The sequence below is a fragment of the Taudactylus pleione genome, unplaced genomic scaffold, assembly GCF_031769625.1.
Source record: "Taudactylus pleione unplaced genomic scaffold, aTauple2 ptg000113l, whole genome shotgun sequence".
In the NCBI taxonomy this organism is placed as follows: domain Eukaryota; kingdom Metazoa; phylum Chordata; class Amphibia; order Anura; family Myobatrachidae; genus Taudactylus; species Taudactylus pleione.
The window spans coordinates 15,319,453-15,346,118 of NW_028284515.1; the positions used below are offsets into that span (position 1 = coordinate 15,319,453).

The window sequence follows — 26,666 nt, forward strand, 5'->3', positions numbered from 1 at the left end:
AAGTAGACCCTACCACAAAAGTCTCGTCGCAAGCCCGATGGTCACGACCATTACCTGGCTGCTCGCAAAAGCTTAGCGAGCGGCCAGGAGGCCTGGTTTAAAAAAAAAAAATGGCCGCCCTGATTCAGAGCGAGTGCTCGCTCTTTGCAAGCGCCTCTTAATCAGGCCCCAAGTGCGTACTGATAAGGATAACAGCTATGAAACCAAGCGTATTTAGGGCTAGTGTGGTCACATAGATGGGTGCAACACAACATATGCTGGACATTCATTCAACTCTGCAGCAGCTGCTGAAAGTGGAGTAAAAAAATGCAACCACTGTCCCAATAACTGCAAGCCTTTCTGAATGCTTTAATACGTGAAACACGCTGAGGTGGGGGTTATATGTTCTTGTTAATGAATTACACAGATGTAAAATTAAATGCTCAATTATTCTCTGAGAACGCCATTAGATTCAGCAAGGTCATTTCAGTCTCAGCTGCGCTTCTTAAAATAAACCTTGGCAGAATATAATGATCAGAATCAGTTTTAAAGACCATATTTTCTACTGAAGTAACAAAAGGCTGGAGGAAGGCACCAAGGAATAACATGGCCAACAGATATTAGTATCCTGCAGTCACAGCCAAGTACGTCAGTCAGTGAACTCACTGATACGTAATGTATCATGAAAGGATCCATAGCGGCTGGATGCAAATAGATGAAATGCATAATAAATTGAATTAAATAGTAAAATTATGATTTATAAGATTAATGATGGTTTAAAATAAATGTAATAATTGTGGTAAATTGTAAACATTAGACGTTTCAATCAGGGAAACTGCTAGCGATTTAACATCTTAGATCAAATGAAAAGGATGATTACACATAATTATTTCACCTTATTATTATTACTATACTTGGGCCCAATTAAGAGTTGAACGCAAAGCGAAGTCCGGATGGACGCAGCACCCAGATTTATTACACTAGTGCGAGTATCCACTCAGCTTCTTGCGTAGAGTCGCACTCCGCATTGTCTTACCGTCCGCAGCCACAACATTCCTCATGCTGTGGGCAAAAGATCCATCTGAAACAGACGTCCATCAGTCATACGCAAACCACACTACACGGAGCACTGGTTACATGCCCAGGGCACTCCCTAGATACAATTCTCTATTGCCTGTGCCACCCAGATGACACCCAGAAACGATCATTTTACGGACAGGCCGCACACATAGCCCTAAGGTGTGTGTGTGCAATTTACTAACAATGCTCTAAAGGTGTCCTATTTTGGATTGATGTGCTTCTCAACATTATGGTCAGAACTACTGGTGCCATTTGAAACATCATTATTTCATATTCTTGATATAAAAGTTTATAAAGGAAACATATAGAAATCATTGTCTGCCTAAAGAAATTTCCCTAATGTTTTGAGGGTATGCAGTCGGGAAACCGGCTGCCTTAATACCGACAGCCGGCTTCCCGGCCGTGGGATAAATGACCATATCTATATCTAGACGCCTGTCATTTACCCGATGCCGGGAGACTGGCGCCCGGCACCCCGATCGAAGGGATGCTGGGCGCCGCGAGCGGACAGCCGCGTGGGGGGGGAGGGTTAGGTTTAGCGCACTCGGGGGGGACTTTGGGTTAGGCACCCCCCCAGGAGGGTTAGGGTTAGGCTAGGGGAAGGGGGGGGGGTTAGGGTTAGGCACCCCCGGGGGGAGGTTAGGGTTAGGCACCCCCGGGGGGAGGTTAGGTTTAGGCAGTGGGGAAGGGGGGGTTAGGGTTAGGCACTTGGGGGGGAGGTTAGGGTTAGGCACCCCTAAGGAGGGTTAGGGGGTTAGGTTAGGTTATACTTACCTTAGGGACGATCGGGATTTCCAGTGTTGTCGGGCTTCCACTGCCGGGCTCTGTCTATCTGTCGGGCTGCCGCTGCCGGGAATCGAACTGCCGGCCATGCGTCAGCCGGGATTCCATACAGATTCCGTTTTGAGAGTATAAAATATGTTATACTGACCTTTTGTGCTCCATTGCCTACATAAAATGAATTCAAGATAGAAGAATTAAGAAAAAAAAACAAAAAACCATCCTTCAGCTAACCACATGCAGACGCACAAACAACAACTATCTCTGAAGCCAAGGCAGTGATGTTCTGCCTGTGTAATTCAGGCCACTTAAAGAGCTAATGTGCAGAGCAGCTGTGTACATGAGTTTGTGAACAGGGCCGGACTGCACTTCTGGCAAATGTACATGTTGGTAGCTGCTCAATCACTTCAGTAACATAACTCAGGTGCATGTAAGGGAAATGCCAGGAGGGCTGATGGCCAGATGGGCCGGTCCGGTATTAAACCCTGGCCGAGCAGCTCCGCCTCTCGATGCTCTGCTCGGCAGGGATACTGAAAGACAGGGGAGTACCGCAAGGCCAGGCCCCATGACTCACAGCACACCACTTTTGTGATGAGGTCACTCCTCTTTTTGAGGGCCTTCCCTGTTTGTGAATATTTCCCCATTTGTCAAAAATGCTCCACAGTGTAAGCAGGGCCCTTTGTATCCTTCCTAACCAGTACCACGTTAGGTATACTCTTCCCCACAGCCAAAGTCATCAATATTGTTTGCAGCAACAGTAATGCTATTGCAGGTTATTTAGAAACTTGACATTGGAACGCTTACATTCTCTAGTTGCACTTTTCCAAAAATAACCATTACATAATTAAATACCAAGGTAGCCAGCAAAGGATTCACATTGCTCAATAATAAATGCAAAATATTAAGCGTAGCCTGCGCTCTATCGATAGAAGGATAAAATGACAAAAAGATTTAAAAAGGGCCTTAACCACTAACTTCAACATACACTATTTAACGCAAGTAACCATTAATCTGACGCTGTGTGTTCCAAATGATGTGGACACATTGGGGTTAATGGAGTATTATCTATTGCTCTGTCTGGCACAAACAATCATTTCACTGTTAAAATGACCGAAGTCACATCTCTTTCACAGTCTGCTGTTTGGTCTGAACAACAACTGAATCTCTTGGCCATGTCTGCATGCATTTATTGAGTTTCTGCCACATAATTAGAGCTCTGCATTAGTGAGCAGGTGTATCCAATTATATGGCGACTCAGTGCACAACTTTTGCTAGTAAATTCAAATACAGTGGCAGATAACCCAATATATAAGTACTGACTCGGGCCTAATTCAGACCCGCTCGCGAGCGCTGAACGCTCGCAAGTGGGTCGATGGTGCCCTAATGCGCATGCGCATGACGAAGGGAGCTCCATCGTGTGCATGCGCGACACCTGCATAACGACAGCCAAGCTGTCGCTAAGGGTCTCGCACCAAAGGAGGTGTGCTGTCGATGGTGAGTGACTTCCCGATCAGGTGATCTCCCATACTGCACTGGGGCCCGATCACCTGATGACCGGGCAGCAGGGCACTATGGGAGACCAGCTGACCGGAGAGGAGCCATCACCGGAGGCCCGATCACCGGTCCCTGGATTCAGGTAAGTAAAAAAAAAATGTTTCATTTTTTTTTTCTTTTTTTTACAGCAATCAGCTTGCAGTCTGTTTAGACCACATAGCTGATTACTGGTACCGGCTCCTGGCTCTGCTCTCCCCGTTAGAGCAGAGTGGGAGCCCGGTAACCGGGGGAGACCCTGGATAATTATCACAGGGCTTCCCCCGGTATTTTTTTACAATTTATTTTTAGTAACTATGGTCGGATCACATTTCCCATTACAATTATGGGAAATGCGATCTGCTTTACTAAAAATAAGTGATAATTAGGGGTTGGAGTAGAATTTTACTAATTCTACTCCAATTGCCCTATAGTAACTACAGGTGAAACTAAATAATGTGAAAGGGTGTGAAAACACCCTTTTTCACTTTATTTTAGTAAAAATAATGTTAATAAATAGAGCCCTAAGAAACAGAAACATCTCACTTCTCTCCGCAAACAATTATGATTATATATGTAAGATGGCTTCAGCAATTCCCAATGTTAGATTGGTTCCCAAAAATGTAACCTTTCTCATGCCAATTTATTCTTATCCTGGGCTTTCAAATAACCTCCCCCCCTTCCTTGTTCTTGTAGTCATTGCTCAAATTAGGCTTTACCTTTTCAGAAAGCACCCTAGCATCAGGATTACTTCAAACATATCTCTCTGCGCGTGTACATCAGAGAGTATCACGAAGAACAAATAGATAGATATATACATTATCATGTGATCTTCAATGGTTACGATAAATACCCTATTAATTCAACTTAAAAAAAAAAAAATTGACCTGGCTGGAGGGGTCATTTTAAGATTTGGGTCTGTGACATTTCATAGATCTTCAAGGAACTTGGGGAGTGGATTAACATGTCATATGAAAGTTGATGTACTAGGAAGAATGCATTTATGACCTTAATAATAAACAGTCATTTGTTCCCTGATCTAAGTAGCTTTATAATACATTTGGCTGTCCCTTTGTCACTAAAGAGGTCATGGGAGAGAAACGACAACTTTGAAATCCAAATGATCACACAACACTTCATCCGTAACTGAGAGTGCGCGAGCGGTGAGGTCGCACAGGGGGCAGTGCCCTGGGAAAAACACTGTCGCTGCCCCACAGACCCTGCATCTGGCTAGCAGGGTGCTAGGAATGGTATCCTGCAACCAGTATCACTGCTGCAGTGCCGCAGAGGTTCCGGTCACTCGCCCTGCAGCCTGTACAGCTGTCATCAGGACGCTCCGGGCAGTGCCATACTTTCCTAGTGATGGCGGTCTCTCCAACACACCCCCTCGGAGCAACTGAATGGCTGCATGCACTCAGGAGGCAGGGGGCAGCAGGACAACACTGCGCACTGCTACAGGGCTGCACATATTCACTTGTAACATTGACAATATTGCATAAATAAAATGTATAAAAACTAGCCCAGTAAAACCATTGATGCAATCAATTAAACAACACCTTTTTGCATTATATTTAAATTAATACAACATTTGAACAAAAGCTATTTCTGTGTTTCTTGATGTAGGTTCTATGTAAGTGAAAAGGGCCTGTTTACATATTTGGAGCACTTTGGCACATTACCTTTCGCACCCTAAGCCCCAATCCTGTCACTGCCAGCACCTTTTATAATGTCAGAGTCACACACAACTTTTCTTCCCCTAAACACCTTCCAATTATGCCAAAAGGTGACCAGGTCCTATCTTTTAGCAAGAGCAGTTTCTGTCCTGCCTCACAGTGTAGTCCAGCAAATGATGAGAGAATTCGACCTCAGCAGGAAGCTACAATGTGATACAACAAAAAACGAATGTTTCGATGAGGACATAAAACAATACTCTGGCAACTAAACCTTTTAACCTTTAGCGAAGCAGATTACAAGACACAGCTAAATGAGTGATGTTTCAATAGAAGGAACATCTACAAGTTGTATAAAGTAATTTAAGCTTACAGCTCATTGTTCATTGTGTCCACCTGTTATCCATGTTTAAACAATAATGATTGGTCTCTTCTCATGTACCAGATCAAACACATGGCAATCCTTAACATACTGGACTGTACTGGGACAAAGCAGAACGTCATACAACAAGTCCCAGCTTGCCTTGTTCCAGTACACTGTTATATCAGCCAAATCGCCCTTTGTAATCTGCATTGCAATTCTACAAATATGGATAGAGGCGATTGTATCCAAAAGTAAATAGACAACTTGACCGAAAAAAACAAAGATCTGGCATGAAGAGTGTGCTGTAAGTAACTTCCGTAACAGGACTAAAAGTGACGTCAAATTCCTACTGAGCCGGGGATAGGAACATGGAGCGTACAGGAAACTCCTTGCTTTTGTTATCATATTAACATTTAATCGAATAATCTGTTTTAATGACCTTAAGACAAACTTAAAACCCCAAATACAAATTGAGCCGTGAGTGAAAATACACAACTGGAGTTGTATTGTTGGAAACTACTGTATGTTGCCTGCCCCACTCAGGGGCACTGAGAGGGGGTGTAACGGGGGCCCGAGCTTGCTGAGGAGGCGTAACCACAGCCCATATTCTTCATCATAGTAAACAAGACAGGCTGTGACCATGCGCCTCTCTAACATCGGGTCCTACCTGATCTCCCAGCAGCCATGGCCGCACTATAGATTGACCCCTATTATCAGCCATTTTTGGCTCCGATGAGCTGCTTACCTTTCAGGAATATAGTGTCTTTTCTTTCTCTTGATGAAAACTTTATTTCAAATATCTTCAGTTCCAATAAGCTAACCAGGATCTCTTACCTCATTGTCTATCTGTAAACACCTAGTCTTGTATTATTACGGTGTTAAGCTGGGTACACACTGACAGATACATTGGCCGATCAAGTGATGTATATCTCATGATAAATATAGCATCTCACAATAGAATAATAAAATATGTAAAAGTAAAAACTGTACAAATATAGGCACAAAGAGACAGACATCGATGGCAATTCTGCAACAGTTGAGCTCTGCAATCTTGTCATTACTTACCACTTCCTGAGACGCATATTTTGGATCATCGGGATCTACAGACCAATAACAGTAATCAAAGGCAAACTCTATCAGTCGATCTCTGGTGTCCCCACAGCCATCTGATTTATAGTCCAGCTGAGAACAGAAAACACACAGTGAGAGACAGAAAATACAGCTTTATGGCTTATACAGAGTGGGATGTATTATTTCCTGTATGAAAAATAAATACATGGGAACCACTTAGTTTTTGTGGCATGATTTGCTAGCTGAGATGGTGACATCCAAGGGCGTGCTAAAGTTTAAAGCAGACAATAGAAAGAGTTAAGTGTATTGGGGGCTATCACTGCTAAGTGTGCTTTATGTACACAAGCACTCTGCACTTGCAGAGCATTGCTCTGATATGCAAAGGAGCGCACATCCCATTTCTCCCTGCATAAGGACTTGAATTTACTAACGTATCCTTAGGTAGATTGTGTGCCTTGCCTGTAGTTATTATGTGATAGATTTTGCTCCTTCACTCTTGTTCTACAAAATGACACCAGTAATAAAGACTCATTACTAATGACGGATACAAAGGTGGCTAATTAGGAAGCATTTTAGAAGAATTACAATCAGAGTATAACATGAGTGAGGAATGATAAGTGGAAGGAGGATTGATCAGGACAGTTATACTGTTTTCCCATGTGCATTGTTAGGTGCATCTACCAACCAGTCAGAAGGGGAACAAATGAGGTGTAGCCCGGTCTGTACCACCTACTGCCATTAGTGGCTGCACCCCGATACACTCCCAGGGCACTCGCATCTCTGTTGCCACCTAGGAAGAAATAGAATTACCCTTCGTAAAGGGTTTAGGGAACCTCACAAACATTTTCTAGTCTCTCCAAAATGCTGTCTTGGAGCAGTAAGGACAGTTTGCAATGATCTCACTGCTCTGCGTGCAAGAACAATAGGAAAGTACTACATCTACAGCCATGCAGTAAAGCACCTGTATATTGTGGGTGACATACAGATGTGTCCACAGACATCTTAATTCCTTGCGCAATAAACAGCCCTTCTAGTCGCGCCAAGCGTATATTCGTGCTGACACTGTAACGTAGCATTTTGCATGCAGATACATGGCATGTCGTATATCATTTTAATCAGCAGAAGCTATGCACCCTATTCACACCACTTTGCAAATAAGACACATTTAAAAGTAAAAAGTTGCATGAAAAGATGCTCAGCGCTATAGAGTGGCTCATGTGTTATGTTTAACGCGACTTGTAGCGCACGGAGGTAAGATGTATGTGGACACATCTGTATACATGCCTACTGTCTGAGAGACTCACAAATTTTAGGCAGCACTCCCAGGAGAGTAGATCAGCCTCAGGGCTCTTTGGGGAGTGGGCGGTACGAGTGCTCAGCGAAGCGATTCGCAGTGAATCGCGTCATTGTTGCCAGCCCCCTGCTGCTCAACAGCACAAATGACAGCACTAAGCAGCAGGGCCACTATGACCCGATTCACAGCGCCATGCCTTCCACACCGCCCACTGTGAGATCCTGGAGGGGAAAAGTAAGGTATTGGCAAGTACAGTATGATGTGACATCCTAGCCAAGCTGTCTATGGCATAGGTGAAAGCTAGTGTTTAAATCCATATTGTACTGACCTAACAGTTGCAGAAAACGTCACACAAAATGGAGTTTGAAGTGGGAGGGGCGTGGTCAAACTCTGCATAGAGGTAACAATACTGCTCCACAGGCAGCGAGGTTTCTTCTAAACTCACCGGATGTATTGGTAATGTTTATGTTCAATAGGTTTAATGGAAACAACCTATTTGAAAGAGGAAACGTCCTTCAAAATACAGGATGTATTTACAGTAATGTCCACACTATATTTCTTCTTCCAAATGTGGAAAATGATCCCCACTGACTGCCGTATCACCCGATTACGATGGAGAGCTGCGTTCTGAGCCAGCAGCCTGTCCGGCACTCACTGGGTTACATTTACCAAAGCATTCAGCAATGTTAAAATGTTATCCAGATGTTTCCATTACACAGCTGCTTTGTTGCCTTTATTACTGTGTGATCTGCGTAAAACAGACGACGAGCGCCTCACTTAAAGTTGTGGTTTACCACCATACTCTATCAGATTACTTTATACTAATCTGGTGAAATCCCATACAGATCACCATCCGCAGCTAGGACTACCACGAATACACATCTACACCCAGATTACCAGGCCTCCCACTTTCTCCTCTCCTGGGCAATGCTGTAAATAAATAAACTTGTATATAGGTTTGACTAAGGGCTCATTCACACAGACAGAACAACGCAAAACAGATCATACATGTGAAGAGATTTAATAGAGATCATTAATCTAGATCCTGGTTAGTTTGTGTGACTTGTTTGTAGACCTACTGTATGTGGGATTACGTTGCCTGACCTGTCCCTTACAGATTATGTTGCCTGACCACCTATGCTACTGATAAACTCTGTGCACAGGGCTCACGTTTTACCTACAGTGCATATGGTCACAAACAAAAACACCTACATGTCAAAAGTGCGGCCACACAGAACATTCTCCAAGTTAGCTGCGACTTTGCCCTTTGTACATAGCACATTCATTCTACATATTGTGATCGCATGATAAAAATGGAGAATTCCCCCCAGATCATCTTGAGGGTGATAAGAAATTACAAGGCTGAAAGCACCTCATTATTAAAATACAATGATGCATAAATTGCACTTGTGTCGACATAAAATAATTATAATTAGCTCAGTCTTGCACATGATGTATGAAACAGCTGCAGAGTTATATTGTTACTCAGGTCTGCTGGATGAAGGGCTCAGACAGAAGTACTCCGGTGCAGAAAATGTGCTGCTCAGATTTCAAGGCAAGAACCCAAAAGCCAGAAATTCCACATGCCAACTAAAGAGGTCATTGGCCCCTTCACTGCTTCAACAATAGAAGATCAAATATACCAAGGTAACCGTGTTACACATTCCTGCATCTTGCTGAACTGGCTCCAGCTACAGAGAATCTCAAGACGTTATCTTTTTTTGGAGAGGTAAACAGACATTCTCCAGGCAGATATACAATTGCCAATATAAGCAATGACATATTTTATATAAAATTGTACTGTAGTTATTGGTCAAAGTAAAGGTCAAAGCCAAAATACATTATGCTATGATGCAATTGAGGACTATGGGCCTGATTCAGTACAGATCGCTACTGCGATCGCAGCTCCGTAATCGCACGCAGTCTCCCTGCGAAAATATGCTGATGATTGCAATCTTAATGCCGTCACAGCCAAAAATAGGGACGCCTACTTTACCTTACACACCCATAATACTTAGCAAGTCTGCGAAATCATTGGTAACATCGAGTACCACCGCAGCGTCACGCTCACTTGCTAAGGTCTGACCTTACTCAGAAATTGCTAACCTCACCGCACGCAGAGATAGCTCAGGCTGCATATGGCTAATTTATGCATGCCACTGTAACGGCGTTCAAGCTCACTAGCATGCCTGCATTTCGCCGACCCCCCCCCCCAAAAGTTCTCTTCCTGTCAATCACTCTGCAATGGGTCTACATAGTCACTGTGATCGCAGTGAAACCTTGCGCACTGTTATGCATATGCATGCGCAGACTGCAACAATCGGCTGTCTTCGTGCGTAATCGCACTTGCAATCGGTAATGAATCAGACCCCATAATCGGTCTCTATATTATAGCCAACAGTTGGTCTATGCTGCAGTTTCATATTCTTAAAAATAGTGAATGGGTGTTCTAGACTGTAAATTGAGGGCCTGATTCAGCAAGGATCGCAGTTTCGGCTGATTGTTGCGTACTGTGCATGGATCGCAGTGCGCGAATAGGCCACTGCGATCGGGACAGCGATCGCAGTGACTATGCAGATCTATCACAGAGCGATTGACAGGAAGTGCAGTTTGTGGGTGGTGACGGAGAGGGCTCGCTCGTCAGGCGAATGAAGCCGTGCCAGTACATTTCAACGCCGTTGCATGAGCATGCATAAATTATCCACTGCAATACCATACGCAGCCTGAGGCCTCATAGCGTGCGCTGAATTCAGCAATTCCTGAGTGAGGCCTGACCTGCGCGTATGGGTCCGATGTTGCTCAATGTTACCGATTAGTTTGCTATGTTGCTATGGTATACAGATGTGAGTAAGGGGAAGTGGGAGTCCTAATGTTGGACTGCGATCGCAATGCAAATATTTATATATCCCCGCTGATATTAGCAACTGCGTTGTGTGCGTATTAGCAGAATAGGGATCCATGCTGAATCAGGCACGGAGGCTTCTGAGTAAAGACAGATTAGGACACCAGTGCTCTGTGAGGAAATGCTCTGTAGAGACCTGAGAACAGACGCGCATATGGATTTAGGAGAATACACACAGTTTGTGAGCTCTTAGGACAAGTTTCAGTAACATTATGATTACAGTATGCATCTATTTTGCACAAATCCATATACATATGCCCACGGCAGAGGTCTACGATTCCACTTCTTTCAAGCGCATCCATTAAGATGACAAATATAATTTTTCTCGTTATAAACTAAAATAGTGCTCAGCGGAGTATTATATGTGAGGATTATGATAAATGTCTCTATTTATACAGGATTTAGAACGTTTAGGCCCTGAGACTGATTTTCCTGCATCTGCAGACAGGTGTAAATTGAGAAGTGTCAAGTACATAACAGTTAATAAGTAGTTAAACATACAAAGAGTAAACACATTTTACAGCATATTAGAAACAGGCGCACACATCAAAAGATACTTGGTTCAATCATGCTCTGAACTGGGATATTTTGGTTTCTTTCCAGAGTTATGTGTGGAATGTTGCTCCATAGGTTTAGTGTGGGTTGGGTAGATTTTGTTGACATTCAATAATGTCGACATAAGAATGCTGGCAACGCTATCATTAAGGGATATAGGAGCAGCGGTGGTGGCAGGGGTGACTGTGGGCGAAGGGGGGGTCAATATTATTGACTTCCCACAATTTAGTTGCCTTTGGGCCCCCACAAGACTTAATCCCCTCTGATCTCATGTAACGCCTTTCAAAAAATCAATTCAAAAGGCCAATGACAGTATCGAGTGATTAGGAGGGCTGGTACGCTTTTATAAAAAGGAAGGTTTTTAGGGCTTGATTAAAGGTGTGGATGGATAAAAGTCTGATTGGGTGAGGGAGTGAGTGCCATAGGATAGGGAGGTACCTTGAGAAAAAGCCTGGAGGCAAAGGCAAGAGGAAGTGACCAGGATGCATAAGAGATAATGGCCAGAGGAGCAGAGAGGGCGTGAGGGGGCAGGAACGAATTAAGAGGGGGGAGGGGACAGAGGGGCCCCCACACATTGTTGTAGTGTCCCTGCCAAGAACAGTTGTCCAGTGGCACCAATTCCCAGATTCTGGCTCAGCTGCCATGGCTCTGTGTTCCACTGTATGCAGCAGCACAGTCAGTGCTGCTGCATACAGCGCTGAGCGGCTCCCAAGTCCCCTCACCGATGAGTGGACTATGGAACAGATCTGCCGGAAGGCCAGGTGAGTAATCAGTGGCGGGGATGGAGCAGTAGGCTCTGTGTGGCTTTGGTGGTAGTTTCCGTGTGGCTAGGGAGAGGGGTGGATAGTCTCCGTGTGGCTTGAAGGGGGCCCCCACAACTTAGTTGCCCAAGGGCCCCCACAAGCTTTAATCCGGCCATGTGAGGGGGTGTGGAGAGAGATGAGGTTGAAGATGCAGGGCAGGATGGAATGGTTTATGGTTTTGCAAGTGAGGGTGAGTAGTTTGAACTGAATTCTGAGTGGGATAGAGAGCCAGTGAAGCATGTTGCAGAGGAGGAGGCAGACGCCATGTGGTGGGAGAGGAAAATGAGACGAGCAGCAGCATTGAGAATAGACTGAAGTGGGGAGAGGTGAGGGAGAGAGAGACTAGAGAGGATGAGAGCACGAATGAGACTTTTGGTGGCTTCAGGGGTAAGGATGGGTTGAATTTTGGCAATGCTACAGAACTAACAAAGGTGAGATAGAGAGATGGCCTTAATGTGGGGAGTGGAGGAGAGAGCAAAGTTGAGGATAACACCAAGGCAGGAGACTGGGGGGACAGAAGACAGGGTGATGTTAATAACAGAAAAAGAAAAGGGGAGAGATGTAGGGACCCTGGGAAAAAGGGGGGAAAACAATAAGTTCACTTTTACTCCATGTTGAGCTTCAGGAAGTGCTGGAACTTTCAGGAGGAGATGGCAGACAGGTAGTTAGAGACGCAGATGTTGTGACAAGGGAGGGGGGTGAGGTTGGTAGGGTTTATGGTGCACTGAGATGGATCTTACAAAAGTTAAAAGAGTAATGGCAATATAGCTCCATCCTCCAGAGGCCACCGCTTTGTTGTGGACATTCGGTGGGTGGGGCAGCTATCTCCTTAGTTTTCTATAACTGCAACAACGCTATGACCTTCCCCATTCTGGATACCCTTAGATAGCTACAGAGTACACTGAAAGAGTCTGTGAATACACAGAAGTGAGCGCTGGTAGCACAATGGAGTCACACTGTGAGAAATGCTGATTTGAGACTGTAGTACAGAAGAGACAGGCTGCAGGTGATATTGGAACTACATTAAGGCCCTCATTCAGAGCCGTACGCTCTGAGCAGAGCGCACGCTCTGCATGAGGGCCGGGCTCCATTTTCATGGAGCGTCCTCCTGGACGCTCGTATAGCTGTGGGTCACCACCCACAGGCTATACGAGCGTGCATTTTGATGGCCGCGATGGTCGTGACCATCGCGACCATCGAAACTGCGAGCCGGAGCCTGCGGTTGAGGTTTTCAACCGCAAGCTCCGGAGTGATTTTGGCTCTATCAGAGCCAAAATCACTCCCACTGACATCACTAGTGATGTCAGTGGGCCGGCTTATGACGGGAGGCGTTCCCGTGGGAACGCCCCCATCAGGGAGGCACGCCCCCGGCACGCCCACCAAAGGGGGCGTGCTGTCAATCAACATTGACAGCACGCCCCCTTTGATCGGACACAACGAGCGAAGGAAAGTCCTTCGCTCGTCGTGTCTGGCGCATGCGCACGACGGAGCTCCCTCCGTCGTGCGCATGCTCAGTGCAGACCATCGACCCACTTGCGAGCGGACAGCCGCTCGCTAGTGGGTCTGAATCAGGCCCTAAATGCTATACAAAATGGAAGCAGCACGCAGTTGATGTTGGAACAGTGCGCAATGCACAATAGAAGCAGGCTGCAATGAAACATGTTGTGAAGCAATACTGGTGCAGATTTTGTGGATAGTACTGAACAGAATGCTTAGAAGCAATGTTGGTACAGGTTTTCTGGTAGCACTGCAGCTGCATCCAGTCTGGCAATTATTGGAGGCAGAATGTTTGTGAAGTAATTACTGGAGCACGTGTACTGGAACCAGTGGCGTAACTAGGGCAGAGGAGCGGGGTGCGTGCCCTGGGCGCCGTTGGACCGGCGGTGCGCCACCGGCCACGGTACCGGCCCGCCCACCCTAGTTAGCCAGTGTGGCGCCGACCGCAATGAGTGCGGTCAGCGCTACACATTTACACAGGACCGGCGCTAGGCTTCCAGCGCCGGTCCTGTGCTTCACACCTGAGCCCGTCCCCTCCCCCTGATAGCTTGCCCAATAGCGCTAGGAGGCGGGCTCAGGCTGTGCATAACACACGCATCGCCGCCAGCGCTGGCGGCGATGCGTGTGTTAAACAGCAGCCAATGAGAGTCAGATAGACTCTCATTGACTGCTGCAGCACCCATTGCAAGAGCCGGACTTCCGTCCGGCTCCTGCAGTGGGTAATGGGACTGACGTCATGACGTCTGTCCCATAATGCTTAGCGCGCCAGCCCAGGCGGACTGGCGGGCGGGAGCGGCGTCACGGACAGGAGCAGGAGCAGCGTGGATTCAGGCAAGTATATATATATATATATATATATATATATATATTTTTTTCTAACCTATCTGCACAACGGGGGAGGGGGGTGGCTACTACTGGGGGGACCTCTACTGGGGGAGGGGGTTACTACTGGGGGCGCCATTATTGGGAGGACCTCTACTGGGGGGGTTACTACTGGGGGCACTTAATCGGGAGGGGGAACCTCTACCGGGGACTACTACTTGGGGGGGAACTACCACTGGGGGCATTATAAAAGGGGCCTACTACTAGAGGCACTGCACTCGGGGGACCACTACTGGGGGCAATAATAGGAAGGGCCACTACAGGGGGCACTGGATAGGGGGATCACTACAGGGTGCCTGCATAAGGGGACCACTACTGGGAAAACTGCATGGGGGGGGGGGGACTACTGCTGGGGGCACTATATAAAGGGCACTGCATAGGGGGGGGGACTACTACTGGGGGCACCATATAAAGGGAACTGCATAAGGAGATACCACAACTGGGCGCACTGCATTGTGGGCACTGCTACTGGGGGCACTGCATAAGGGGGAACACTACATGGGGCACTGCATTTGGGGGGGGCACTACTGGGGGTACTGAGTAAGGGGAACTAATTGGGGGCTGTATAAGGGGGACCACTACTGGGGATACTGTATAAGGGGTACTACTATGGGCCTGCATAAGAGGGACCACAACTGCATACTGGGGGTACTGTATAAGGGGTACTACTGGGGTTAAGGTGCATATGGATAGGAATGTTCAGTTTGAAAATAAAAGGGTGTGTCATGTTGACACGCCCCATTTTTAAGTGACCACGCCCATTTTTTTTGCCGCGCGCACATCGGGGGGGGGGGGGTCTCCCTTTTCAAATTTGCCGTGGGCTCCAAATACCCTAGTTACACCATTGACTGGAACACAATGAAGTACAATGCTTATGAAGCAAATACTGGGGCCTGGTAACTGGAACAAGCGCAGAATGCTTTTAGCATACTGGAGACTGATGGCTGGAACAGATGCAGAATACAAATGGAACCAGGAGTCAGGATACTGATCTCTAGGGAAAGAAGTTATTCGCAATAAACAATCAGCAGTTCCTGGTTTAAATAGGGTGCCCTAAGAACTGATAGGTTGTATGAATCATGTTACTGGAGTTGGTTTGTCAGAGCTGCTGGTGACTGGTTGGTCAGAGCGAATGATGTGATAAGAATAACTGCAGGTCCCATGCTGCAGAATGGCAGAAAGTGCATGTTACAGATGAGTGAGACCACAAGTCTCAGGGATGCCGCAGGCTGGGGGCAGAAAGGTGACAGGGCTAGATCCGGTAACAGGGACTTGGACCCCGATGTGTGACAGTACCCCCTCTTAGGAGTGGCCACTGGGTACTTAGAGTGTGGTTTCAAATTATACCCCAGACAGAACTTTCGGACCAATCCTGGAGCATATACTTTGGAGGCTTTGATCCAAGCTTTCCCCTCAGGACTGCAACCCTTCCAATCTATGAGGTACTGAAGATAGCCATGTCTGACATGAGAGTCCAAGAGGTCTTTGAACCCAAACTCTTCTCCGTGCCGAGTCAGGCTTTACAGAGCCTTGATTGGAAGAGTAGAACCGGTTAAGTACCAGAGGTTTCAGGAGAGAAAATGTGAAATGAGTTGGTAACCCAGAGATATGAGGGCAATTGTAACGGAGTTGATGACTTTAAAGATGCTGAACAGCCAGATGAAGTAGGAGCAAATTTAATTAATGGTACGCTGAGTCATAAGCGACAAACCGGTAGAAAGCCAGGCTGTCTCCAGGCTGTAGCGTCTTGGGAATTTTGCAGCATTGGGACACTTTAACAAGAAAGGCTTGCACGGTCACGACCAGGGTTTCCCGGCATAGGGGACGACGGGTAATACCTGTGAGGAAGCTATGGCAAGGGGCGTCTGGCAGTGGTGCTGGTGTCTTGCGGGGTGCATTGGCTGCGCGTAGTCCTGTGCGGGCATATTGTCACTCTGGTCTGGTTAGGCCTGGTGGTGCTTCCGTTCCGTTCTGGCATGGGCGCCGCCATCTTTCCTCTGGACATGTGACCTAGTTGCCCTATCCTGGTGTGTCACATGCTCTCTCCGGCCTGTCACAGTGTGGCACTGGGTATTTAAGGGAGTGTAGAGCTTCCTTTCATTGTCAGTGCAATGTGTTACTCAGCAAGAGCTGAGAGAGAGCGTTCCTGTGCTCATTCACCTGCCTGTTGGATCTCTGCCTAAGCCTGCTTTACCTGTCCTGCTCCATACCCTGCTGGAATCCCCTGTCTCCTCCTATTGCCTCTCCCTTGCCTGAGTACCTGTGTCAGCTGTTACCCTGCACCCTGCCTCCACTTACATTTCCTCTGGGCATTTTCTCTTCAGCCTGCAATTCACCTCAGCTTTGCAAAACTTGGAATACTGGACTGCCTTCTGTTACCACTACCTGGACTTTTTTCCATTGCATCACTACAGTTCCCAAGTGAACTTTAGTGCTAAACCCGGACTTTCTGTTTTGCCACATTCATGTCTGTTAAGCCACTCATTAAAAACTCTACATTTACTTTTAAACCTGCTTCAGTGTCTACTCCTATTACCAAATCGGGTCCACAACAAAACCAGAACCTAACACGCACTTGCTGCCAATTCTTGGCAAAGTTTTGAAGGAAGGTCTTGGAAGCCGGAATAGAAGATGAGGGTAATGGGGTAAATGCTAGTACCCCAGGATGCAGTCCATACATGGTGTGGAACAGATTGGAAGCAGAACATTCATGATAATGGTTATTATACGCAAATTCTGCCTACAGAAGCAGTCCAAGCAGTTGTCCTGAGAAGACAAGATTTATAACCAAAGTAAAGTCTCCATGGCCTGATTAAATCACTTGGTTTGGCCATTGGAATGCCTACATCCTCCAAGTGCCAATTTCCTAGTGAGCAGTTCTTGGTCCCAATGGCATCATTTTTCTTGGAAGGTAGGGACTTTCAGGAGAAGAACCCGCAAGGATGTAATTGACCATCAGGTGCTCTTTGAGAGAGAACCTCCCCAACTCCAACAGATGTGGCATCTACTTTAAGAAAGGAAAGGCAACATCTGGCTGATTGAGAACAGGTGCTGAGATGAAGGCCTGCTTCAGTTGATGGAAGGTGAATTGGACTTCTTTGGACCATTTAGCTCGGTTGGCACCTTTTTTTTTAGTAAGGGTGGTGATTGGTGAAACCACTGTGGAGTACCCCCAGATAAACTTGCAATAATAATTATCAAAACCCAGAAATCACTGGACAGCACTCAAGGTGGGCTGAGGACAATTGAGAATCAATTGGACTTGGTCTGGATCCATTAGCAGACCAGAACCAGAGATTATGTACCCAAGAAAGGGAAAATACACACTTTTCCAGTTTGCAGAACAGGTTATGGTCTCTGAGCCGCTGAAGGACCTCTCTGAGATATTGGCTACAAGTCTGAATGTCAGCAGAAATAGATGAGGATGTAGATAGACTACAAAATTGCCATAGAGCAGGTCTTGGAAGATCTTGTTAACAAAATTTTGAAACACAGCAGGTCCATTACACAAACCGAATGGCATCACTAGATACTCATAATGCCCATCCTTATTATTGAAAGCGGTCTTCCACTCATCGCTCTGGCGAATACGGATATGCCTCCCTGAGATCCAAGTTTGTAAATATGGTGGCTCCTTTGACTCTGTCGAACAGTTCAGAACTCAGAGGCAGGAGGTATCCATTCTTGGCCATGATGTCATTAAGGCAACAAAAGTCAATACATGGACGTAGACCCCATCTTTTTTGTTAACAAATAAAAATCCTGCCCGGCAGGAACTGCATGTTACAGATGAGTGACCACAAGTCTAAGGGACAGTCAGCGGAGAAGCAGACAGCAGTAAGTTGACACCATTTGCTGGTACACTAGAGTTTTCCAAAAACCATTGTGTACATCATTCAGATGTGTCCTGCATCGTTGTTGCTGTAGTAGCATTAAACAGCACTTCTAGTCGCGCTTAGTCCTTTGTGAGTTTACTAATGCCGAGGGTCTTTTTGTGCGTTACTTTTACTGCAGATGCATCATATTTCAATGAGATGCGAAAGAGATGCACAAGCAAACTGCACTGATTACAATGATGTCTGTGTATCTGCATACGAAATGCTACGTTACAGTGTCACCGGCTGTTTCCCACACCACGTTCCATGAGGATTATACAAACACGGCCGCACACAGAGCATACACATGCCGCATATCATTTTAATCAGCATAGTCTGCTTGTGCATCTAATTTGCATCACATTGCTAATAAGATGCATTTGCGACAAAAAAGACCCTCGATATTACTTGTAGTGTTATATTGAACAATAAAATGTATATTAAAAAAATAAAATTACCTTTACCACTGAAATTGTTGGCCATCTCCCCTCCAGAATAAAAAAAAAAAATGAAACAGTTATTACAAAACTTTAAAAAATTTAAAATATATTTTTTTTTTAAGGAAAAGAAACAGACTATACAAACCTTAACCTACCAGTGTATTTTTGGAATATGGAAGGAAACTGTGGCATAAAGCTATTATTATAGGTCAGGCAGAAAGAAAGAGAGAGTACCTGGATGATGGCCAGGTGAATGTGCCAATATTTTCCTACAAGCTGATTTGAAAAAAAAAAACAACAATCTTTATTTTCATAGATTACATTTTATTTAAATAAATATTTACAATATGGCATCTGTTATATCAGTGGTCTCCAACCTGTAGCTGGTGAGCTACCGGTAGCTTGCGGCCTTCATTTTGGTAGCTCACCTAGCTGCAGTACTGCCGAGTCAACTAGGAGGAAGTGGCCTCTGACGTGTGCTCCCCCATGGCATCGACGTCACGGGTGGAGCCACAGGGAAGCACCTCAGGTGATTGCTGCAGCCTCTACAGCAATCACCTGACGTGGTTCCACCCATGGCATCTACCCTACGGCGGAGCGAGCGACTCCCGCCCGCCCTGCCGGAAAATCACACAGCAGCCCTGCCTATATTATTATTATTATTAGCATTTATTTATATGGCGCCACAAGTGTTCCGCAGCGCCTTACAAAGTACAAAAACAAATTGTATACAAGTGACTTACAGAACAATACAATACAGGACATGGATAATATATATTGCTACATTAGTGACCATATCACCCAGATAAGCAACAGAGCATAAGCAACCAAGTGTTAGGTGCCCTAGTGGTGAGTAAGAAGTAAATTACACTATAGTAAGGAGAAGCACAAGAGGGTAGAAGGCCCTGCTCGTGAGAGCTTACATTCTAAAAAGGTGGGGGAAGACAAACTGGGTTGACACAGATGGGGTAGATGGGGACGAATGAGCATGTAGCAAGGAGTTAGAATGATAGCTGGAAGGCTTTGATGAAGTAGTGGGTCTTGAGAGCCCGTTTGAAGGATTGCAAACAGGTGGAGAGTCTGATGCAGAGTGGGAGAGAGTTCCAGAGGTGGGGAGCAGTGCGGGCAAAATCTTGGAGGCGGGAGTGGGAGGAAGTAATCAGCTGGCATGAAAGGCGGCGTGCATTAGTTGAGCGAAGAGGGCGGAGAGGAGCGTGAAGGGAGATGAGATCAGAGATGTATATGGGAGAAGATTGGGTGAGGGCTTTGTGAGCGAGCGTGAGAACCTTAAATTGGACTCTGAAAGGGAAGGGGAGCCAGTGTAGGGCTTGTAGGAGAGGGGAGGCAGATACAGAATGTTTGGAGAGGAAGATGAGCCATGCAGCAGCATTGAGGACAGACTGGAGAGGAGAGAGATGGGATTTGGGGAGGCCAGATAGGAGGAGGTTACAATAGTCCAATCTGGAGATGACCAGTGAGTGTATGAGGGTTTTAGTAGCATCCTGGGTGAGATAGGGTCTGATCTTAGAAATATTTTTGAGATGGAAACGACAGGACTGTGAAAGGTTCTGGATATGTGGTTTGAAGGAGAGGGATGAGTCCAGGATAACTCCAAGACAGCGCACCTTGGGACTAGATGAGATAGTTATTCCATCAATTGATAAAGAAATAGTGGGAAGTGAGGTGATGTGGGAGGGTGGGAAGATGATTAGCTCTGTCTTAGACATATTAAGTTTAAGAAATCGCTGGGACATCCAGGAAGAGACAGCAGAGAGACAGTTGGAGATACGAGTCAGAAGGGAGGGGGAGAGATCAGGGGAGGAAAGGTAGATTTGAGTATCATCAGCATAGAGATGATAATGGAGGTCAAAAGAGCTGATGAGTTCACCTAGAGAGGAAGTATAGAGGGAGAATAGGAGAGGACCAAGAACAGAACCTTGGGGAACACCTACTGTAAGAGGCTGTGGAGGGGAAGAGGAGTCGTGAGAGGAAACTGAAAAAGATCGGTCAGAGAGGTAGGATGACAGCCAGGAGAGGGCAGTTTCACGTAGACCAAGGGAGTGAAGGATATTCAGCAGGAGAGGGTGGTCCACAGTGTCAAAAGCAGCAGAGAGATCAAGGAGAATGAGAAGAGAGTAGTGGCCTTGGGATTTGGCAGCAAGGAGGTCATTGCTGACTTTTGTGAGGGCAGTTTCAGTGGAGTGGAGAGAACGGAAGCCAGACTGAAAAGGGTCAAGGAGGGAGTGGGAGGAAAGAAAAGTGGTAAGGCGGTTGTAGACAATCCTCTCAAGGAGTTTGGAGGCAAAGGGGAGGAGAGAGATGGGACGGTAGTTAGAAAGAAGGTTAGGATCAAGGGTAGGTTTTTTAAGAATGGGGGAGACAAGGGCATGTTTGAATGCAGAAGGAACAGTGCCTGATGAGAGGGAGAGGTTAATGAGGTGGGCAAGATGGGAGCATGCTGAGAGAGAGAGGAAGCGGAGGAGGCGGGAGGGGATGGGATCAAGGGGGGAGGTGGAAGGGGGGGAGGACCGGATGAGGGCCATGACTTCCTCTCCAGATACAGGGGAGAAGGATGTTAGAGTTGGTAAAGTTGATGGGGAGGGGTGACTAGGGAAAGGAGGAGGTGGAGAGCTGGGGGACTGATTGGATATGATGTCCTGATGTATGGAATCAATTTTAGATGTAAAGTAGGTAGCAAAGTCAAGGGCAGTGAGCAAGGAGGGGAGACGAGGAGGGGGTGGGCGAAGGAGGGATTTGAAAGTAGTGAAGAGACGCTGGGGATTAGAGGACTGAGAGGAGATGAGGTTCTTAAAGAATGACTGTTTAGAGAGGGAGAGCGCAGCACTATAGGATGAGAGCATAAATTTGAAATGGAGAAAATCTGCCTTAGAGCGTGATCTTCTCCACTGTCGCTCGGCAGTTCGAGAACACTTTTGCAGGTATCTGGTGCATTTGGAATGCCAGGGTTGAGGAGTAGATCTGCGAGTGTGAATAGTGATCGCTGGGGCAACAGAGTCCAGAGCAGAAGTAAGGGAGGCATTGTATAGGGAGGCGGCTTGTTCAGGGCAGGAGAGAGAGAGGATAGGGGAGAGAAGTGAGTCAAGCAGGGAAGAAAAGGAACCTGTGTCGATAGTGTCAATGTTACGCTTAGTAATGGAGGCTTTTGGAGGTAGAGGAGGGGAAGGAGAGAGGGACAGGTTAAAAGAGAGAAGGTGATGGTCAGAAAGAGGGAATGGGGAATTGAGGTGGTCAGAAATATCACAACGGTGTGTGAATACCAGATCAAGCACATGGCCACTCACATGGGAGGGTGAGGAGGTCCATTGGGAGAGACCAAGTGACGATGTGAGGGAGAGGAGTTTGGAGGCAGAGGATTCTGTGGGGATATCAATTGGAATATTGAAGTCACCTAGGATAATGGAGGGAAGGTCTGAGGAGAGAAAGTGAGGGAGCCAGGAAGCAAAGTTGTCAAGGAACTTGGAGGGAGGGCCAGGGGGACGGTAAATGACAGCTACTTGGAGGTGTACTGGGTGGAAGAGGCGTATAGCATGGACTTCAAATGAAGAGAATGTGAGGGATGGTTCAGAGGGAATGGGTTGGTATGAGTAACCAGGGGATAGAAGGACCCCAACACCACCACCATGGCGACCCCCAGGTCGTGGGGTGTGGGAAAAGGTGAGGCCCCCAGAGGAGAGAGCTGCAGGAGAAGCGGTGTCAGAGGGTGAAATCCAGGTTTCAGTAATAGCTAGGAGATTCAGGGAGTTGGAGATGAAAAGGTCATGGGTTGGGACCAGTTTATTACAGACTGACCTGGCATTCCAGAGGGCACAGGATAGAGGGACAGAGTTTGTTGGCGAGATTTGAATGAGATTATCAGGGTTGCTATAGCGTGGGGGTGAGATTAATTTGGGGGACCGAGCTGAATAGAGTGTAGCGATGGTGCGGACTCCAGTGCTAGAAGGGGAGCCAGTAGAAGGTGGGCAGGAAGGGAAATTAATGATGTGTGGATGGATGTGGGGTAAAGTGACATGGAGAGGGGAGTGGGAGGAGGGATTAGCAGTGAGGTTGTAGGACCCCTGTGGAGTATAAGAGAATGAAAGTGGAGTAATGGGAGAAGATGGGGAGGAAGGTAAACAGAGGAGAGGAGATAAGGGGAAGAGGAAATGGAAGAGACAAGGGAGAAAGGATAAAGATGGAAGCAAGGGGCAGAACAAAAGATTAGGTAGACACTGAGTGAAGGTGGGATTTGAAGAAAACATGGTAATAGTAAGGATGATGTAAATAGGGGAAGAAAAGTTAAAAGTAGGAATGAAGACAGAATGTAGGAGAGAGCAGATTTCCAGAAACGCAAGTAATAGTGCAGTGTGGGAAAAGAGTCTGTACTGCAAAAGTTTATTATTGAGTATAAAAAAGTGGAGATTTGGTGGGAGCAGAAATTAAATAGTAAAATATACAGTGGTAGGAGCTAGATATAAGACTTAGAAAAAGAGCTAAGGTAAAAGTACATTATTATTGAGGAAAACTGACATATCTTTTGCTCCTCTAATGCACGTACCTCCATGGAGACGGTAAGTAACAGTGAATTGTGCATGTGCTTACATTTTATTTACAAACTACAATAATATCACTGTAATAATGAAATGCATTGTTATGTTCTATTAATCATTTTTGTTTTTTTTAAATTTTCATTAAATTACCTTCAATTGTTCGGTTTTTAGTCAGATTTTTTTCTCTACAATTTTAGTAGCTCTTCAGGAGGTTTAATTTTTCTAAAGTAGCTCACACCTCAATTAACGTTGGAGACCACTGTGTTATATGCAACTCGGCAATATATAGAGCCCCCTGCTCTTTTGCTATGCATGTGTCGTGGCCTTGGGGGAGACATCTGAGGTCGCACCCAGTTATGCAACTTACTCGCGACACTCCCATAACATGTACATAAGACAGTGCATCTGAATAGCCACTTCCCAGTCACTGCCCAATACCTTCCTCTCAATCACTACTGCGACTCTATGCGCACACACTGTGGGTTGCATGTACTGTGCGACTTTATAGCGCCTTACACGCATGTGCAGTTGAAAAACATTGGTCATTTGTGTGACTATCAGCATCGCTTCTGAGTCAGAACCAGGACACGTGTTTACAAGAGAAAAGTTTACACTCACCTAAAACATATGACCTCATGACCTATCAGTCCATATTAAAGGATAAGAGATAAACGTGCTAATTACTAACCAAGGACAAGTCAAAAGGATATAATAAAACTAACATATTTTATCAACCATGTGTCGTCGTAGTAATTTATACTAATTTGTAGCAGTGACACAAGGTTCATTTTAGAATCACAGAAAGTGCAAAGTTTCTTTATGTCCCCAAGTGTGCCTAATTGTCCACCTAGCACGTAAGGTTTGTGTTCACAACCTGTATAATGAATTCACATACAGCTTTGCGGGTAACCCCAAAAATGGGCGTGGTACAATATGTTGACATACAGAATTTTGACAGGTTCTGAATGTTAACATTCAGAATGTCGACACATGAAATGTTGACATTCACCATGTCGGCAGTCGGCACGTCAACGAATCGGTTTACCAATAATAAGGTAAGTATCCCTAACCACCTAAACCTAACATTATAATCGTTAAAGAAAACCCAGCTGTCTATATTCTATTGTCGACATTCACAATGTCAACATTATGTCATGTTGACATTCAGACCGCTTCGACATTCTGAATGTATAGCCAGAACAGGAGTGCAGTGACATCAGTGAAAAAAAAAAAAACTTCACAATTCTGTATTCAGTTTAGGCAAAGCATCGCAGTCAGGAATGGCGTAACCGCGGTGTATATAAATATCCGAGTGATGCTCAGAACACAGATTGTAGAATCAGGTTTTACTCAGCAAGGAATTGTGGAAACCTAGTATGTAGGCTAATTGTACTGTATATAGGGCTATGAGGGGGAAATATAAAAAGAGGGTCATACCTTTAGGCTTCTAATCCTGGCTATTTTATCTTCAACATTCAGTATGGTTCTGGCACCTTCTGCATTCTCTCTGAAAGAAAGAGGAAACAATTCAGCAGATTGGATAGAACTGGAGCAGGCATAGTGTATAGCAGCAGCAGCACCCAGAGATCCTTAGGAATCATCGCAAACGTTAGTGTTAATAGGACTGTGGCACCAACTCACTGCATAACAACTATTTTGTAATTGCAGCTTACTGCATCTTTGTGTGGAATGGGTATGAAATCCGGGGGCTGAATAGCCGCTGGTTCATAGATTCTGGTAGCCTGAAGATGTCGACAGGAGTGGTAAGTAGCCTAACCCTACCCCTCTCCACCCCCTAACCCTCCCTTAGTGGTGCCTAACTCTAACCTCCCCCCAGATGTGCCTAACCCTAACCCCCCCTTCCCACACCCTAAACGTAACCCTCCTGGGGGGTGCCTAACCCTAACCTTCCCCCGAGTGTTCCTACCCCTGACCCCACCCTAAACCTAACCCTCCCAGGGGGGCTTAACCGTAACCTTCCCCCCGAGGTGCCTAAGCCTAACCCCCCCCTCCCTGTAGCCTAACCCTAACCCTCCCGGGGGGTGCCTAACTCTAATCTCCCCCTGAGGCCCCTAAAACTAACCCTCCCCCTCTGCGGCTAACACCTTACAGGGCCTCGCTTAGCTTCGTTCGGGATGCCGGTTGTCAGGATTTTGTCGTCGGGCTAAAGATAGGCATCGGGATTTCGATGCTTTTCTTTAGTCCCGGGTCGGGATTCCTTTGTTGGGATTCTGTAGGCCGACATCCTGGCCGCCGGTAAAGTAAATACATCCCCATCGCACACATATTCATGAAAATGCGGCATTTTGATTCTCTAGGAATTAGTGACTTTAAGCAACAATCCCAAACAGAGGTTTTTTTTGTTCCTCTAAATAGCAAGTACTTTTTTTTCTTAGCTGTTCTTCTTTGTATCATTTTCTCTTTTTCAAAAATCTCAAGAGGGAAAAAGAACATGGCTGCCTGCTACAGATACACAGGCCCAAATGTAATAGCCTGCTAGTTGAAGGCACTGGTGTCGCTTTGAATCTAGTGGTATAATTGTCAAGATTGCACAGATGCCTACAACATGTAAGATATTACAATTGGGCCATTGACTCACAGCATGTCGTGTGATAGCAGAGGTGATGGGAGGAGGGGAAGGTTGTAACAGTGAAAACAGAGCTCTGAAGTGCATTTCAAAACCACTCAGCTCACTAGATCATGTGCCATGAGACTGTGGCTGTTATGGTAATCACATGACACTTGAAAATCTTCAGAATGTCCATCTTTAATACAAGACTGGAAAAAAAAAAAAAAAGCACTAACAAAATAAATGACCATACAACATATGAGGCAACTTCCAAAAGGAAGAAAACAATTAAATACAACATTCACCTAGCTTAATAAAGTGGTAAAACACTTTTCATATTAAGCGTTTTGAACATACAGGTCTTGCTGTGACAACACTAAAATTATAGCTGCCCTCTTTGTTATTTTTTAAGACGCTAAATTATTATTGTCACTTAAGACAACAGCATCACTATTTTTAAAGAGGAGTTAAAAATACGAAAATGTGTGGTTATTGCTTATGAAATAATTATATAGGCACATTAATCATTAAATATGAATTAGGTGATTATATTTACTTATTTTTCAACTGAGAAAGGCTGAATGTACTTAGTGAAGCGAAGATTAGGCATATACTTTAAGATCATCAGTAGATATCCCTGGTGTAGAGTATAGCACATCTAGAGGTAGTGGGGGAAAAAAAGAATCGGAGACCCTTAATCCAGAAGAATGATTTTAAGAGGCTTTACTCACATAACTGTCCTAGATATAACCATCATTACCTTCCAAATAGGAGTTCTAAAGACTTTGGACAGTTCAGATGTGTAGTCGTCCCTCAGAGGAACATATC

At 45.6% G+C, this 26,666-nt stretch overlaps 1 protein-coding gene across 1 annotated transcript in view; it reads right to left on the bottom strand.

Annotated features, from left to right (window-relative positions):
* STARD9 (StAR related lipid transfer domain containing 9) overlaps nucleotides 1-26,666 on the bottom strand; it is a 155,840-nt gene that overhangs the window by 102,226 nt on the left and 26,948 nt on the right. Inside the window, exons 2-3 of the mRNA XM_088471260.1 lie at nucleotides 24,707-24,776; nucleotides 6,469-6,585 (exon numbers count right to left, since the gene is read on the bottom strand). Of these exons, the coding sequence (XP_088327386.1) occupies nucleotides 6,469-6,585; nucleotides 24,707-24,776 (187 nt within the window). The remainder of the gene's footprint in view (nucleotides 1-6,468; nucleotides 6,586-24,706; nucleotides 24,777-26,666) is intronic.